At 39.1% G+C, this 14772-nt stretch overlaps 1 protein-coding gene across 1 annotated transcript in view; it reads right to left on the bottom strand.

Moving 5' to 3' along the window:
• Positions 1-14772, bottom strand: part of LOC122801223 (IgGFc-binding protein-like) — a 691109-nt gene that overhangs the window by 448611 nt on the left and 227726 nt on the right. The window contains exon 22 of the mRNA XM_044070776.1: positions 348-443. Within this exon, the coding sequence (XP_043926711.1) occupies positions 348-443 (96 nt within the window). The remainder of the gene's footprint in view (positions 1-347; positions 444-14772) is intronic.

Here is a 14772-nt window from a genome sequence, read left to right as displayed (position 1 = left end):
TGTGGGGGGGGGGGGGTCTGCGTGTTTTGTGCATATTCTTCCTGTAGAAAACCAAACCAGAAGTCAGGAAATGTGAATACTCATGTGAGGTACAAAAAAATGTAAAATCCAATATTCTAAGTCCATTTTTCTCCGAAAACTACACTTTAATCAAAACACAAATTAAATTGGCGCTTTCGTTTCTACCATACAAAATTTCTTCAGACAGTTTAAAAGACCTTTTAAACTGTCTGAAGAAGTTTCTTATGGTAGAAATGACAGCGCTAACTTTATTTGTGTTTTGATTAAATAAAGTGTGGTTTTCAGAGATAAATAGACTTAGAATATTTGATTTTACATTTTTGTACCTCACTGGAACATTCACATTTCCTGCGTTCTGGTTTGGTTTTCTTCAGTTTGTGATTTTCTGGCATATTCTGTATTTCCATATGAGACCTGGCATCCTGAGAAGACATACCCAAACATTGTAAAATGAGAACTGTGAGGGAGTCATCATTCTTTCTTTCTTTCTTCCTTGCTTTTTCTTTCTTTCATTTGTTCTTTTCTTTTTTGGTTTGTTTGTTTTTTTTTTTTTTTAGTTGATCAGGTAAACTTACTAGACACAAGTATCCCTTTTCTGGTTTCGGTGAAATGACTTATCAGATTCCCACTGAGTGGAAGTGGAAACTGTGGGAATTAAACCAACACTACTGGAGGAAGCTTGTTAAAAGGTCATACCCTTAACTCCCTTAGCTAAACTGTCAACCAAAATGATACTCAAAATTGTGAGGTTGCTACAAGTTAATAAGAAAACCATCATCAGCTAGTATATTTAGTTACAAAAAGGAGAGAACCCTAATTTAATTACAAGTATGACAGGTAAACCCATCTACACCTTGACATGGAGAGCTGCACATTCCTTATCCCTGCTTGTTTATTATTCCCATTCTGAGGTTGCATAGCACCAAGATAAGCCCAGTGCTCAAAATTATGGATAACCTCTTAACTTCTTAGATCAAGAAATATGGTCAATATCTAAAATAATACTGGAACAAAGGCCTCAAAATAGGGGCACATTTTAAATACTGCTCTTTCAGACTTAGAAAGTTGTTGGAAGAACAATGACAGGATTTGTGCTTGCATGCATTTTCTTAAAGATATAAAATTTAAAACTCTAATGTATTATTATTATTATTATTATTATTATTATTATTATTATTGTTATTATTATTATTATTATTGACATTTGGTGACCGGAAAAGTCCAACTGCTCCAGAAACCTATTTTCATCAGATGCTCAGAGAGAAAAGGTTTAAAACAGTAACTTACAGACAAAAGCAATAAATTGATAATCAGAAATATCATCACAAACTTCAAGAACATCATAACATAGTTTTAGAAGCAACATACGGTAGTAGAGAAAGTACATAATAATTTAACAATTACATAATCTTCACAGTATATAACTTTCACAGTATATAATAGTCAATTTAAGATAGACACACGGAGCATCCTTATGTGTTGGAAGGAAATAACATTAGGCACACAAAGTAGTAGTAGAAGAAAACAGGGGTAAGCTATAGGTGGATTTTATGAAGTGTTATTAAGTATTATAGGAGAGACACATTGTACAAACGTTTTATAGGACAGAAAGGGCAGATAACTATTAGTGGATGGTGTACTTATGAGCTGGAAGTATTTGAGGGATGAGCAAGGAAGTGTGAAGTTTGTAGGATGCTGGAGGGTAGGTGCAAGGATGAGAGGAGGGGAAAGAAGTCATAGGGGTGGGAAACGATGTTAGATTTGGCAAAATCAAGTCCAGGAATTGTAAAGGTAGTTTTTTTTTAGTGTGAGTTTGAACTTTTTGGGGTTGTCTATACTGATAATGTTACTTTGTACTGGTAATGTTATTTGGTATGTTAATTATTTAGTGGCTTCCATCCTCAATGATTTGCTAGAAAACCACAAATTTTATGAGCAAATAATGCAAGAACAGTGACAGTAGCCAATGGCAAGGAAAAGGAAGAACCATAAATCAGGATTCAGTTACAAGGAGTCGCTCCAGAAAATAAGTGAATATGATAAGTTAGTATCTGACGTTGTCCTTTTCGTTTATTCTTCAACTGATGGGTTCAGACCCAAGACTGCTCCTTTTTAGCTGCTGTGTTTTTGGTACCATCTTGAAGTATCATTGCTGGTACAGTTTTTCCTTTGTTACTTGTTTGTGTACTTCTTTCTACCATTGTTGGTAATCTTCTTCCTTCTTCTTGCTTTCCTCCTTTCAGCAAAAAAAAAAAAAAAAACTTTTCTATTTACAATTAAGTGTTTTTTCTCTTCTAGATATTGTATTATTGTTGTGTGTTTCATGTCCCAGCTGAGAAGCCGATGGGGTTTAAAAATTGCGTTACCTGTGGGCATAACCTTCTCATCTCAGATGCCCACAGAGAATGCATGTACTGCCTAGGCCCTGCTCATTTAGAAGCAGATTGTTCAATCCACTCTGATTTTAATTCCAGAACTTTAACCAATTGGAGAAATATAACCCCTACCAAAAAGTCTGACAATGGTACGTCAGAGTTTCTAAGGAAAAGGAGTCATGTAAGAGGTCTTCTGACCATTCTTCCATATCAGGTCATTCATTAAATCTGACTTTTGGGAAACCTACATCACCTGAGATCCATACCCTTCCTCTCCTGTTGGATCCAGTTTCATCCCGTCTCCCTTCTCCTTTCCTGGAGGGGGTCCCCATGAAGGCACCCCAGGCCTTCATTCACCACATCATCTTTTAGATCTTCCAGAAGCCTTTCTGAAGCGATATGGATAGCATGATGAGGAAGTTTCTCAGAGTGCAGATTCAGATGGGGGTTCTTCTAGCTCCAATTACTACTGGATCCAAGAGCAGTCCTCTGTCCACTTACTCCTTGCTATCTTCTTCTCTGATCTGACCCTATGTTTTGGGGCTCTCGGATTCAAGATCTTTGGTGGTGTTTTCACCGGATACAAAGATGATCTGTACTTTGACTCTGATGGTTTCCTTGAGTTGACTGGCATAAGCCTTTCAGAGCCAGAGGAGTCTCAGAGCTAAAGGGTTGGCACTGGGTCCATGGGTTGTAGTTGACTCTGAAACTTTGTGAGCCATCTCTTCCCCTTGGGGTCAGTGCTGGATACTCAGGTCCTACTCCCTCCTCAAGTGGAGTGGTGGTGGGGTAGCAGGAGCCAATGGTTTGAGAAATCCCAACTCCAGTGCAGTTGGATTCTCTGTCCCCTAGACATTCTGCCTTTGAGGTTGTGGAGTAGGCTTTCTCCTTGACCAGAGAAGGGGCATCCCCATCAGTTCAGTCATCCCTGCCTCATCCAGTTCTTCACTCTGACACTTGCCCATCCTTTCCACTGGTACAAACAACCCAAACTAGCCTCCAGCTGTTCAGGCAGGAGATCCTCATCTCTTCCCCAGAGCACCTCACTGAGGAAAGAGAATGTCTAAGAGGAGGCACCTAGATTCCTCCCAGGAATCTGTCATGGAGGACACTGATTTGATGAGGGGGTGGGGTCCCCAGATCACCACCTGAAAACATCTCCTTTAGAGACATCTTGGAGCTCCTGAAACAAAAAGGTGGCTGCTTCTCTGAGACCTCCTTCCCAGGTTCCTGGAAGCTTTTGGGTATGGTCCGTATACTTCTTGGGTGACCCCCCCCCCAGCCACTGAGCTCACAGACCTGGACTCTTGCTGGGCAAGGAAGGCGGCAGATACTGTAGAGCCAATTCCAAAAAGACTGGACATATTTTTAGCCCCACCTAGGAAGTGGGAAAACTGCAGCAATGGAATCTTGGTCGATGCCATGGTTGTGACTGCAGCCACTAAGAAAGAACTGGCAGAACAAGTTCATCTGTCCATCCCCCTAACAGGGTGTCCCAGGCTTTGGACAGATTTGAGAAGCATGTATACACTTCAATGAACTTTGCCCTCAGGTCGGTGAATTATATGGCACATTTTATGAGTCTACAAAGAGATGTGACCTAGAGCTTACCACATCTCCTTCTGGGTCCATGTTTGCTAAGGATCAAAATAGAACTGCCTCACAACTCACCACCCTGCAGTCTATTTCAAATATGTCCATGAGGTTGATCTGCCATGCAGTGAAAGGTACCTCATGGGTAGTGGGTCCAGGCTTAGCTAGCAGGAGACATGCCTGGATGCGACTGTGTGATTTTGTGGAGCCCTTTAAATCTTCATTCATCAATGCACTTTCTTCCTTGTTCAGCCCCACTGTAAAAGGCATGCCCTCCAGATGTGAACAAGAAGGAAAGACCCTGTCTGCCATGGGTGTAAGTTTTTCAACACCTCAAAGACCTTTATCAAGGAATCAGGTAAAAAAATGTCATTTAGAAAACCGCAGGGTCCTTTTCAAGATTCATATGGAGACAGCTCCCCAAGGGCAGAGGGGGAACTCAAATGAAAGACACTATCCTTGTGGCAGAGGTGGCCCAAACAACCAGGGCTTCAGGGATTCTTTCTCAGATAAGCCCCATCAGTGCTCCTGAAAGAAAGCCCACCTGTTCCCCTCTGGAGGGAGTCAGGGGATGTTTGTCTCTGTACCAGAAAGCCTGGATATCTATTACAAGAGATTCCTGGGTACAGAGAATCATATCTAGCAGTTATACTATACCATTTTCTCTAACATCTCCCACCAATGTGAAGAAAGTTCCAAGTTTTCCACCCAATCAGAGGGAAGTAGCATCTCTAGAAATAAACAAATCTGCTAGAAAATAGTCATCCAAGAGGTCCTCCCAGACCATAGAGGATCTGGAACTTACACAAGATTCTTCTTGGTGCCAAAATAAATGCAGGGGACTTGAGATCTATTTTAGATCTCAGAAAATTTAATCAGTTCATACAGTACTCAATATTTTGGATGGTTATGGTTCAGTTCATTTTGCTTCTGCTGCAAAAGGGCGATTGGATGTGCTTAACAGATCTTCAAGATGTGTGCTATCACATCAAAATGCACTGGAGCTCTGTAAGATACCTGCACTTTCAGCTGGAAGCCAGTTATAACCAGTTCAGAGCACTGCCCTTTGTTTTCACCACAGCCTCCAGGATGTTCACCAAATGCATGGCAGTGATAGCAGCTCATTTGAGACTGCTGGGTTTCTGGGTGTTTCTATAACTAGATGACTAGCTCCTAACTGCCCCAACCAGACATCAAGTTTTACAGGCAAAAGACTACTTGCTCCAGTTATGCATTCATCTGGGAATCACTGTCAATTACAACAAATCTCAAGTCACACCTATGCAGTGTCTGGATTTCACAGGTGCTTGTCTAGACACAGTCAGTCAGATAGCCTCTCTTCCCTTTTCTCACATGCAGACACTGAGGTAACAAGTCAAGAAAGTGATAGCAAGTGATTCAAAGCTCTTCTTTTCCATCACAATTAATCTTACACATCCTAGGATCCATGACAGCAGCTATCACACTCATTCTTCTGGCCAAGATCCACTTGTGAATTCTTCAATGGACACTTTCAGTCCAGTTGTCCATTCTTCAACATCCATTAACTACTCCAGTCAAGATTATACAAGCATACAAAAGATATCTTCTTTGGAAGATTCATTCAAACCACCTCTGCAAATAACATCCATTTGTTCTTCCCCTGGCCCTAGCCATGGTGACCATGGATGCCCCTCAGCTGGGGTTGGGGGGAACACAATCTGGGAAGAACAGTACAAGGTATATGGTCCTCCCAAGAGGCCAAGACACATATAATGTCCAGGATATGAGAGTAGTCCTTCTAGCGTTGCAGGCTTCGCAAGACATTTGCCAGTCCATGACAATTGCTGTTTAGATGGACAATATGTCAGTGGTCTGGTTCATCAACAAACACATCTTATCCACTTTGTTGAGAAGCAATGAGAGTGTGGCAATGGGCAATCTCTTCCAGTTGTTTTCATATAATGCACATTCCAGTGAAATACATTGTGAATGCTGACAACTAAGCAGGTCCATTCTGATGCCTCAGTAGTGGTGTATCAATGGGGCCAGCTGTGCTGCAATCTATTTGCCTCTCCCATCAAAAACAAATACAGCAGGTTCTTTGCCCTGATCCCTCCAATGGGAGAGTCACCGGGCCATACTGTAATCCACAATTGGCTCTCCAGTATTCTTTATGCTTACCCACCATTACCTCTCATTCCCAAATTTCTACAGAAAGCACTCTGGTTAAAAGCACAGTTGTCCTCATTGCACCCATATGGCCCCATCAGATCTGGTTCCCCTTCCTCTGGACTCACCTTCTTCACCACCCCTGTATGCTGGATCCCACTCCAGACCTCATATCTCACCCATCAGGTATAATGCATTCAGACTTAACAGGCCTCAAACTGACCACATGGTTTCTCCAGTTTCATTGATTGCTAAACAGTCCTGTCTCTCCTCCCCGGTACATCATATTGTATTATCTTTTCAAAAAAAAAAAAAGCTTCCACTAGGAAAGTTTACAAAAGAAATGGAAGAGATTTGTTCTCTGTGCCCTTAGCAGGGACCTGTATCCTTTTTCAGTTCCTGTGCCATCTATTTTTGAATTTGTAGCTTCAATCTTCAGTGAAGGTGCAAGTTTTTCAACTATTAAAGTGCAGTTGGCTGTCATTTCAAATGTCCGCCTCAGAAAAAATAACTCTTCCATAGCCTCATCTAAACTATGTAAGCCTTTCTAAGGGAGCCTTTTACTTAGACCCTTATTAAAGGATCCCACTCCTCCTTGGGATTTAACTATCATACTTCAGGCTTTGACACAAGCTCCCTTTGAGTCTTCAGCCAAAACAGAACTCTGATTATTTCTTAGAAAATCATTTTTCTGGTTGCTATCACATCAGCAAGACAAGTATCCGAACTCCAGGCTCTATCTTCTGAACCTCCTTTCCTAGTTTTTCACAAAGATAAGGTGTCCTTGAGAACAAATGTATCCTCTTTGCCAAAGGTAGCTTCTGAGTCCAACATAAACCAGGTTATTAATCTACCAGTTTTCTTTCCCAAATTTTCAAATAAGGGAGACCATATGCTCCATCTGTATCTTCTTCTCTTTCGGCTGTTCCCATTAGGGGTCGCCACAGCAGATCATCTGTTTCCATTTCTTCCTGTCCTCTGCATCTTTCTCTGTCACATCAATCACCTGCATGTCCTCTCTCACACATCCATAAACCTTATCTTAGACCTTCCTCTTTTCCTCTTACCTGGCAGCTCCATCCTTAGCATCCTTTTCCCAATATACCCAGTATCCCTGCTTAGCACATGTCCAAACCAACGCAATCTCGCCTCCCTGACTTTGTCTCCAAACTGTCCAACCAGAGTGGACCTTCTAATATACTAATTCCTAATCCTGTCCATCCTTGTCACACCCAGTGCAAATCTTAACATCTTTAACTCTGCCACTTCCGGCTCTGACTGCTGCCTTTTTGTCAATGCCACCATCTCCAACAGATACAACATAGATGGTCTCACTACCCTCTTGTAGACTTTCCCTTTCACTCTTACTGGTACCCGTCTGTCACAAATCACTCCTGACACTCTTCTCCATCCATTCCACCCTGCCTGTACTCTCTTCTTCACCTCTCTTCCACACTCACCCTTACTCTGAACTGTTGATCCCAAGTACTTAAACTCCTCCACCTTTGCCACCTCTACTCCCTGCATCCTCACCATTCCTCTATCCTCCCACTCATTCACACACACATATTCTGTCTTAGTCCTGCTGACCTTCATTCCTCTTCTCTCTAGAGCATATCTCCACCTCTCCAGGGTCTCCTCTACCTGGTCCTTACTCTCACTACAGATCACAATGTCATCTGCAAACATCATAGTCCATGGGGCCTCCTGTCTGATCTCGTCTGTCACCCTGTCCATCATCATTGCAAATAAGAAAGGGCTCAGAGCTGATCCTTGATGTAATCCCACCTCCACCTTAAATGGATCTGTCACTCCCACTGCATACTTCACCACTGTCACACTACCCTCATATATATCCTGTACCACTCTTACACACCTCTCTGCCACTCCTGACTTCCACATACAATACCACAACTCCTCTCTAAGCACCCTATCATATACTTTCTCCAAGTCCACAAAGACACAGTGCAACTCCTTCTGACCTTCCCTATATTTCTATATCAACAGTCTCAGAGCAAACATCGCATCTGTAGTGCTCTTTCCCAGCATGAAACCATACTGCTGATCACTAATCATCACCTCCCTTCTTAACCTAGCTTCCACTACTCTTTCCCATAACTTCAAGCTGTGACTGATCCATTTTATCCCTCTGTAATTACTACAACTCTGCACATCATCCTTATTCTTAAAAATAGGTACCAAAACACTTTTGCTCCACTCCTCAGGCATCCTCTGACTTTCCAAGATTTCATTAAACAATCTAGTAAGAATTCCACTGCCATTTCTCCTAAGCACCGCCATGCTTCCACTAGTATGTCATCTGGACCAACAGCCTTTCCATTCTTCATCCTCTTCATAGCTGTCTGTACTTTCTCCTTGCTAATCTGTTTCACTTCCTGATTCACTATCCCCACATCATCCAACCTTCTCTCTCTCTCTCATTCTCTTCATTCATCAGCTCCTCAAAGTACTCTTTCCATCTGCTCAACACACTCTCCTCGCTTGTGAGTATGTTTCCCTCACTATCATTTATCACCTTTACCTGCTGCACATGTTTCCCAGCTCAGTCCCTCTGTCTAGCTAATCAGTACAGGTCCTTTTCTCCCTCTTTAGTGTCCAACCTTTCATACAACTCTCCATATGCCTTATCCTTAGCCTTCACCACCTCTCTCTTTGCCATGCTCCCCATCTCCTTAAACTCATGTCTACTTTCTTCATCTCTCTGACAATCCCACTTCTTCTTCACCAACCTCTTTCTCTGTATACTCTCCTGTACTTCCTCATTCCACCACCAGGTCTCCTTGTCCTTTTTCCTCTATCCAGATGTCACACCAAGCACCTTTCTAGCTGTCTCCCTTACCATCTCTGCTGTAGTTTCCCAGCTATTCTGTAACCCTTTATTGCCCCCCCCCAGTGCCTGTTTTAACTCTTCCCTGAACTCCACCTCACAATCATCCTTTTTCAACTTCCACCATTTGATCCTTGGCACTGCTCTCACACTTGTCCTCCTCTTCTTGATCACCAACATCATCCTACAGACCACCAATCTTTGCTGTCTAACTACACTTTCTCCTGTCACCACTTTACAGTCTCCAATATCCTTCAGACTGGCCCTCCTGCATAGGATATAATCCAACTGTGTGCATCTTCCTCCATTCTTGTACGTCACACTATGCTCCTCCCTTTTCTTAAAATACGTATTCACCACAGCCATGTCCATCCTTTTTGCAAAATCCACTACCATCTGACCTTCTACATTCCTCTCCTTAACACCATACCTGCTCATCACTTCCTCATCCCCTCTCTTCCCTTCACCAACATGCCCATTGAAATCCACTCCAATCACCAGTCTCTCACCCTTGGGTACACTCACCACCAATTCATCCATCTCACTCCAAAATTTTTCTTTCAATTCCATCGCACACCCAACTTGCGGAGCTTATGCATTAACAACATTCATCATTACACCATCAATTTCCAGCTTAATAAACATCACTCTATCCAACACTCTTTTCACCTCCAAAACCCTCTTGGCATACTGTTCCTTCAGGATAACCCCTACCCCATTTCTCCTCCCATTCACACCATGATAGAGCAATCTTTATGATGAGTATAAATAACTTTGTGTTAATCTTCACAGATCCAAAGACTTCAAGAAATCTGACCAGTTATTTGTTTACTTTTATACTAACAAACTGCACAAAACAGTATCCAAAGTTACATTAGCCAAATGATTAACTGAAGTTAAAAAGGTTTATCCTTGCCCAAATCTCCTAAAGCCCATTCCATGAGCTCTAGGGCAATTTCTGCAGTCTGTTTTTCAAGGGCTTCCTTGTATGACATCTGTGCAGCTGCAACTTTGTCTAATTCTCACACATTTATAGCTCATTTGAAATTAGATTTGATTTCCAGGAGCAGAGCAGCCTTTGGCTCTGTAGTACTGAATATCCTTCCATGAGGGCCTCCCAAGGTTTCAGTAGCTGGAGACTCTGTCCCATCAGTTGAGAAATTAATGAAAAGGTAAAAATCAGAAAAACAGTTATGTACTCACCATAACATTCCATCTGTGTTGCCCATTTTCATTCTTCCTCAACTTCCCACCCACCTCTTCCCATCCTTTGCTTCTGGAAAGATCTAAGACCTTTGTTCCTAGTTTGAGTTCCATCTTCCATTTTCCTTTCTATTTTCCCTATTTGAAGAAACTCAGTCTGAGGTATGTTAGGCTGGTGGGTCATTGTGGGTAAAGGGAGGAGCTTCAGAGTTCTTACATCTGATCATCTGAAGAAGCAGCTGAGGCAGATCCGAGTCTCAGATCTAAACCCATCAACTGAAGAAGAATGAAAATGGAAAACACAGATGGAATATTATGGTGAGTAGATAACTTTAACTTTTCAGATTATCAACTGAAAAAAAAATAAGCTGGCAATGTTGAACAAAGGTCTTGCATTTTCACCAGTAGGTACAATAGATATATTGCAAACCTTATCTGAACTGAAGCTGTTGACCAGACAGTTACATTTTGAAATTAATATTTGGTATAAGGAATGATGTAGGTCACCAGTTAATAAAAAGAATGTGTGTCTCTGTGCCAGTAAGTAACCCATTAATTTCTGCTTTTGAAATAGATTATGAAAATGAAATATATGAACTGTATACCACCAAGCAAAGAAATGCATATATTAATTTGAATAGTGTAGTCCTTAAATGAAAATAAAGATATAGTAATAAAAAATGCAGGCAAATGAGTGGATATAGTAATTATGAATACAAGAGACTATAAGAAAACAATGTTTGATATGTTGTCAGGTACATCTAATTATGAGGAAATATTAAGAAGAGCTGTTATGAAAATAATTAGTGAAGTAAATACAATTGTCTATAACATGCATTTAAATGGTGAGATTGAAATTTTACATACCCCATTGCCCAAAATACCTGTATTATATGGTGTACCAAAAATACATACATCAATATAAAATCTATTGATGCAACATATTGATTGCGCTCAAGTATGGGAGAGTGAACCAGTTTTAAAGTTTTTAGAAATTAGATTAAAGGTGACATTAAACACTATGAATAGTTATATAAAACATACATATCTTTTTACATATGTTTTATACATGGTTGACTGAGAAAAATATTAATGGCTATTATTTCATAACATTAGATGTAGATTCATTATTTACAACTATATCTAATGATATAGGAATAGAATCTGTCAGAAAATATATGAGTTCAGAAGTTGTTTCTGTACAAATGAATATCAATCCCTTGTGAAATTTGTTATATATTGTGTTAACTAATAATATCTTCATATTCCAGGATGCATATTATAAGCAGGAAAGGGTGTAGCTGTGGGGACTGATGTAGCTAACATCTATGCTAATATTGTAATGAATATCTGGGAAGCCAAATATGTATTTTCAGAAGAAAATAATCAGTTTTATAACAAGTTACTTTCCACAAAAAGGTTTGTAGATGATGTGTTTATAATATGGGATGGCACTTTAGCTACAGTAGATGAATTTATCATGTACATAAATAGAACAACATACTTTTTAACATTTAAGAAAACAGTGTACTATACTAAAATAGATTTTTGGATATAACGATTATTAAGAACAAAATGGATATACAGAGACATCATTATGTAAGAAAAAAGTGAAAATATATATTTACATTGTACCAGCATGAATCCATCATTTACATTTGATGATATAGTTAAAGGTCAGATGTTGAGGGTAGCATAGTTAAATACAAAGGATGTAAATATAGAAAGCCGAATGGAAGACATAGCTGATGAACTCAGAAAAAATAGGTTATGATAACAGAAGGCTAGTGGAATGAATACATGATATAAAGAATGAAAGAGAATGGGAAGCAATACGTATCTTTTTAAAGATATGTGAAGGACAGAACAACAATAATGAGAATAATCATAAAAAGGGATCTAGATGCATGCTAACATATAATAGGAAGATGAGAAGTGTGAAGAATATTGTTAGGAAATATTGGCATATTTTCCCAAATGTCCCACAATTAAAATAAATAATGGAAGAAAGATCTAACTTTGGTTACAAGAAGTTACAAACTTTGAAAAACAGGTTATATTATAAGGAAACAGGTTAAGGTGATTAATCATATAAAGAGTGAAAGAAAAAGGTATATACAGATGCACAAAATGCATTTATTGTAATATATACATAAATAAAAACAACACAAATTAGATAGCCTGTTAGTGGGATACAGTTTACATTAAAAGGTTTTTGCAAATTTTGAAACCAAAAATATTGTGTATATGCCAAAATGTGATGTATGTAATACATTTTATATAGGAAAGGCAAATAGGAAGTTAAAAGAATGCATAGGTAATCATTTGTCAAACATAAGGATACAGGTGAAAACTAATGCATTATATAAGCATGTAAAAGAAACTAGGGATTGTGTTTCAAATTTATGTTTCTACAAGTTCTTGAAGAACACAAAAGAGGAGGAGATATAGTTGATATAATAAAAAAGGAAGACTAGAGTGGTTTGTTAAATGTAAGGTTTATAAAAGCCCAGGTTTAAATGGTATGGCTAGTATTAAGCCTATACTGAAGGAACGACATAACCAAGATAAGTAGTATAATATGGTTTTAAGAATGTTATTATGTGAAATAATTATTTTGATCATGGGATTTTTTTAATTGTTTTTAGAAAATGCGATTTTAGAATGTTATGTGAGTATATAAGATTTTCGATTACCAGAAGAAGCTTTGATTGCAAAAGTATGAGCTAGCATTAATAAACGCATTTATATCACATTATCGAAAGATGAAAATAGTGAACGCTATTTCCTCGCCCCCAAAAAATCTAAACATGAAAATATCGAACATTCAGAACAGCAAATTTTTTCCCATGGAAAAAAATCACTGCTCTGAAACACATACACACAACACAAGCACATCAAACAAACAGCAACCACACACATACACTTAAATTCCTACATCTAATGCTACACTAAACTAAACATACACTACTATCTACCCACTTACCTTAACCCAAACCCTAACCCTAAGGTCCGTCACTATCGCACACTCACCTAACCTGCGCCCTAACCCTAACTCACTTAACCCGCCCCTAACCCTAACGTACAAACAATTGCACACTTACCTGAACCCAACCTGTAACTTTCCACCACAGTGCTAAGAATAGTGAAGCCACAGAAATGGCCAACCGAATTCTTTCTCAAGGAAAGAATTTGCTGTTCTGCAGCTTTGCTATTCTTAATAGTGTTCGATATCAGAACATTCGAAGTTTTAACACTTCGATGTTCTGATTTAGACCCTAATAAACAGACTTTTTCATCCCATGAATGGTGCAGATATCTTTTATATGTTATCTTATTGAATCCAGCTCTTTAAAGAATACTAGTTTTGTAAGTGTATGAATAGTTTAACATGATCACTACTTTGAAGTATTTACTATAGACATTTGAGCTCTCTGCAGTACTAGTTAACATTTTGAAATGCATATTTCCCAATATGCACTGATCCACTGCTTCCCTTTTGTTCATTTGTATTAATATATGCCAAAGTTGTATGCATACACACACACACGCCCACGTACGTGCGTGCACAAACACACAAACACTCAAACAAACACATTCACTCACACTTACCCACACACATTATTATGGAATGTATAGCTTGTCTGGCATGTGTTAATACACTTATAGAGATACATACATACTTATATATAGGAACATAGCTGCCACAATCTTTCCAATGTAAAGTAACTTCCAGGACAAGCCAGAGCTTACCTTCTTCTTGGCTTCCTACTTTTCCAGTTACTCACACTAGTAACCCTTTCCTTCTGTCTTCTATAAACTTTTTACTACAACTGAAATGTATCACCACAGATGCCAAGCCGGGGGTGGCCTGTCACTACAAACACAAGTTATCAGAATATCAAATACTAGTCATTGCTTCTCAGTGCTTGCCTCTAAACTATGGCAGTCACTTCCCCCCAGGCTTAAATGTACATACAAACTACTTCTTCTTTAGGACACAATTTAAGAATTACTTATTAAAATAGTCTGACTGTAGCTGCCTAGCCAGAGAGCACATCATTTAACTCAGCTCGGTACACTGGCTATACCCCACTACCATTTCAAAGTGCACCCAACTGCTACAGACTTACACATTCTCAAAAGTGGATAATGGTTTGCTATATGCATGCTGCTTTACATTCCCTCCACATCAAATACACACCATTCACTCTCAACGGATTCTAAAGTATTGACTTTGCTCATCAAGTTATTACCACCTTAAACTCCCTCACTTCTATTCCTGTTTTAGTAATTTTATCTCCCTTTCTATTCTTTTTATGTATATATGCACATTTATAAAAACTATTGATTTTCCCATTGTGTAGCACATATGTTAACTACAATGCAGTTGTATTCTGTGCATTGTTTTGTTACATTCTCATGCATTCTATAGACAGTTTTGTTACACTCTGATGTATCCTTGGCAGAGTTTTCAAATAGGAAAATTTTGTTCTGTATTCTACACCAGTAAACAAATATAAAATAAACATGATACATATATATATATATATATATATATATATATATATATATATATAT

The sequence above is a fragment of the Protopterus annectens genome, chromosome 4.part1, assembly GCF_019279795.1.
Source record: "Protopterus annectens isolate FY-2018-M chromosome 4.part1, PAN1.0, whole genome shotgun sequence".
NCBI lineage: Eukaryota > Metazoa > Chordata > Ceratodontiformes > Protopteridae > Protopterus > Protopterus annectens.
This window is presented reverse-complemented; position numbering and strand designations above follow the sequence as displayed.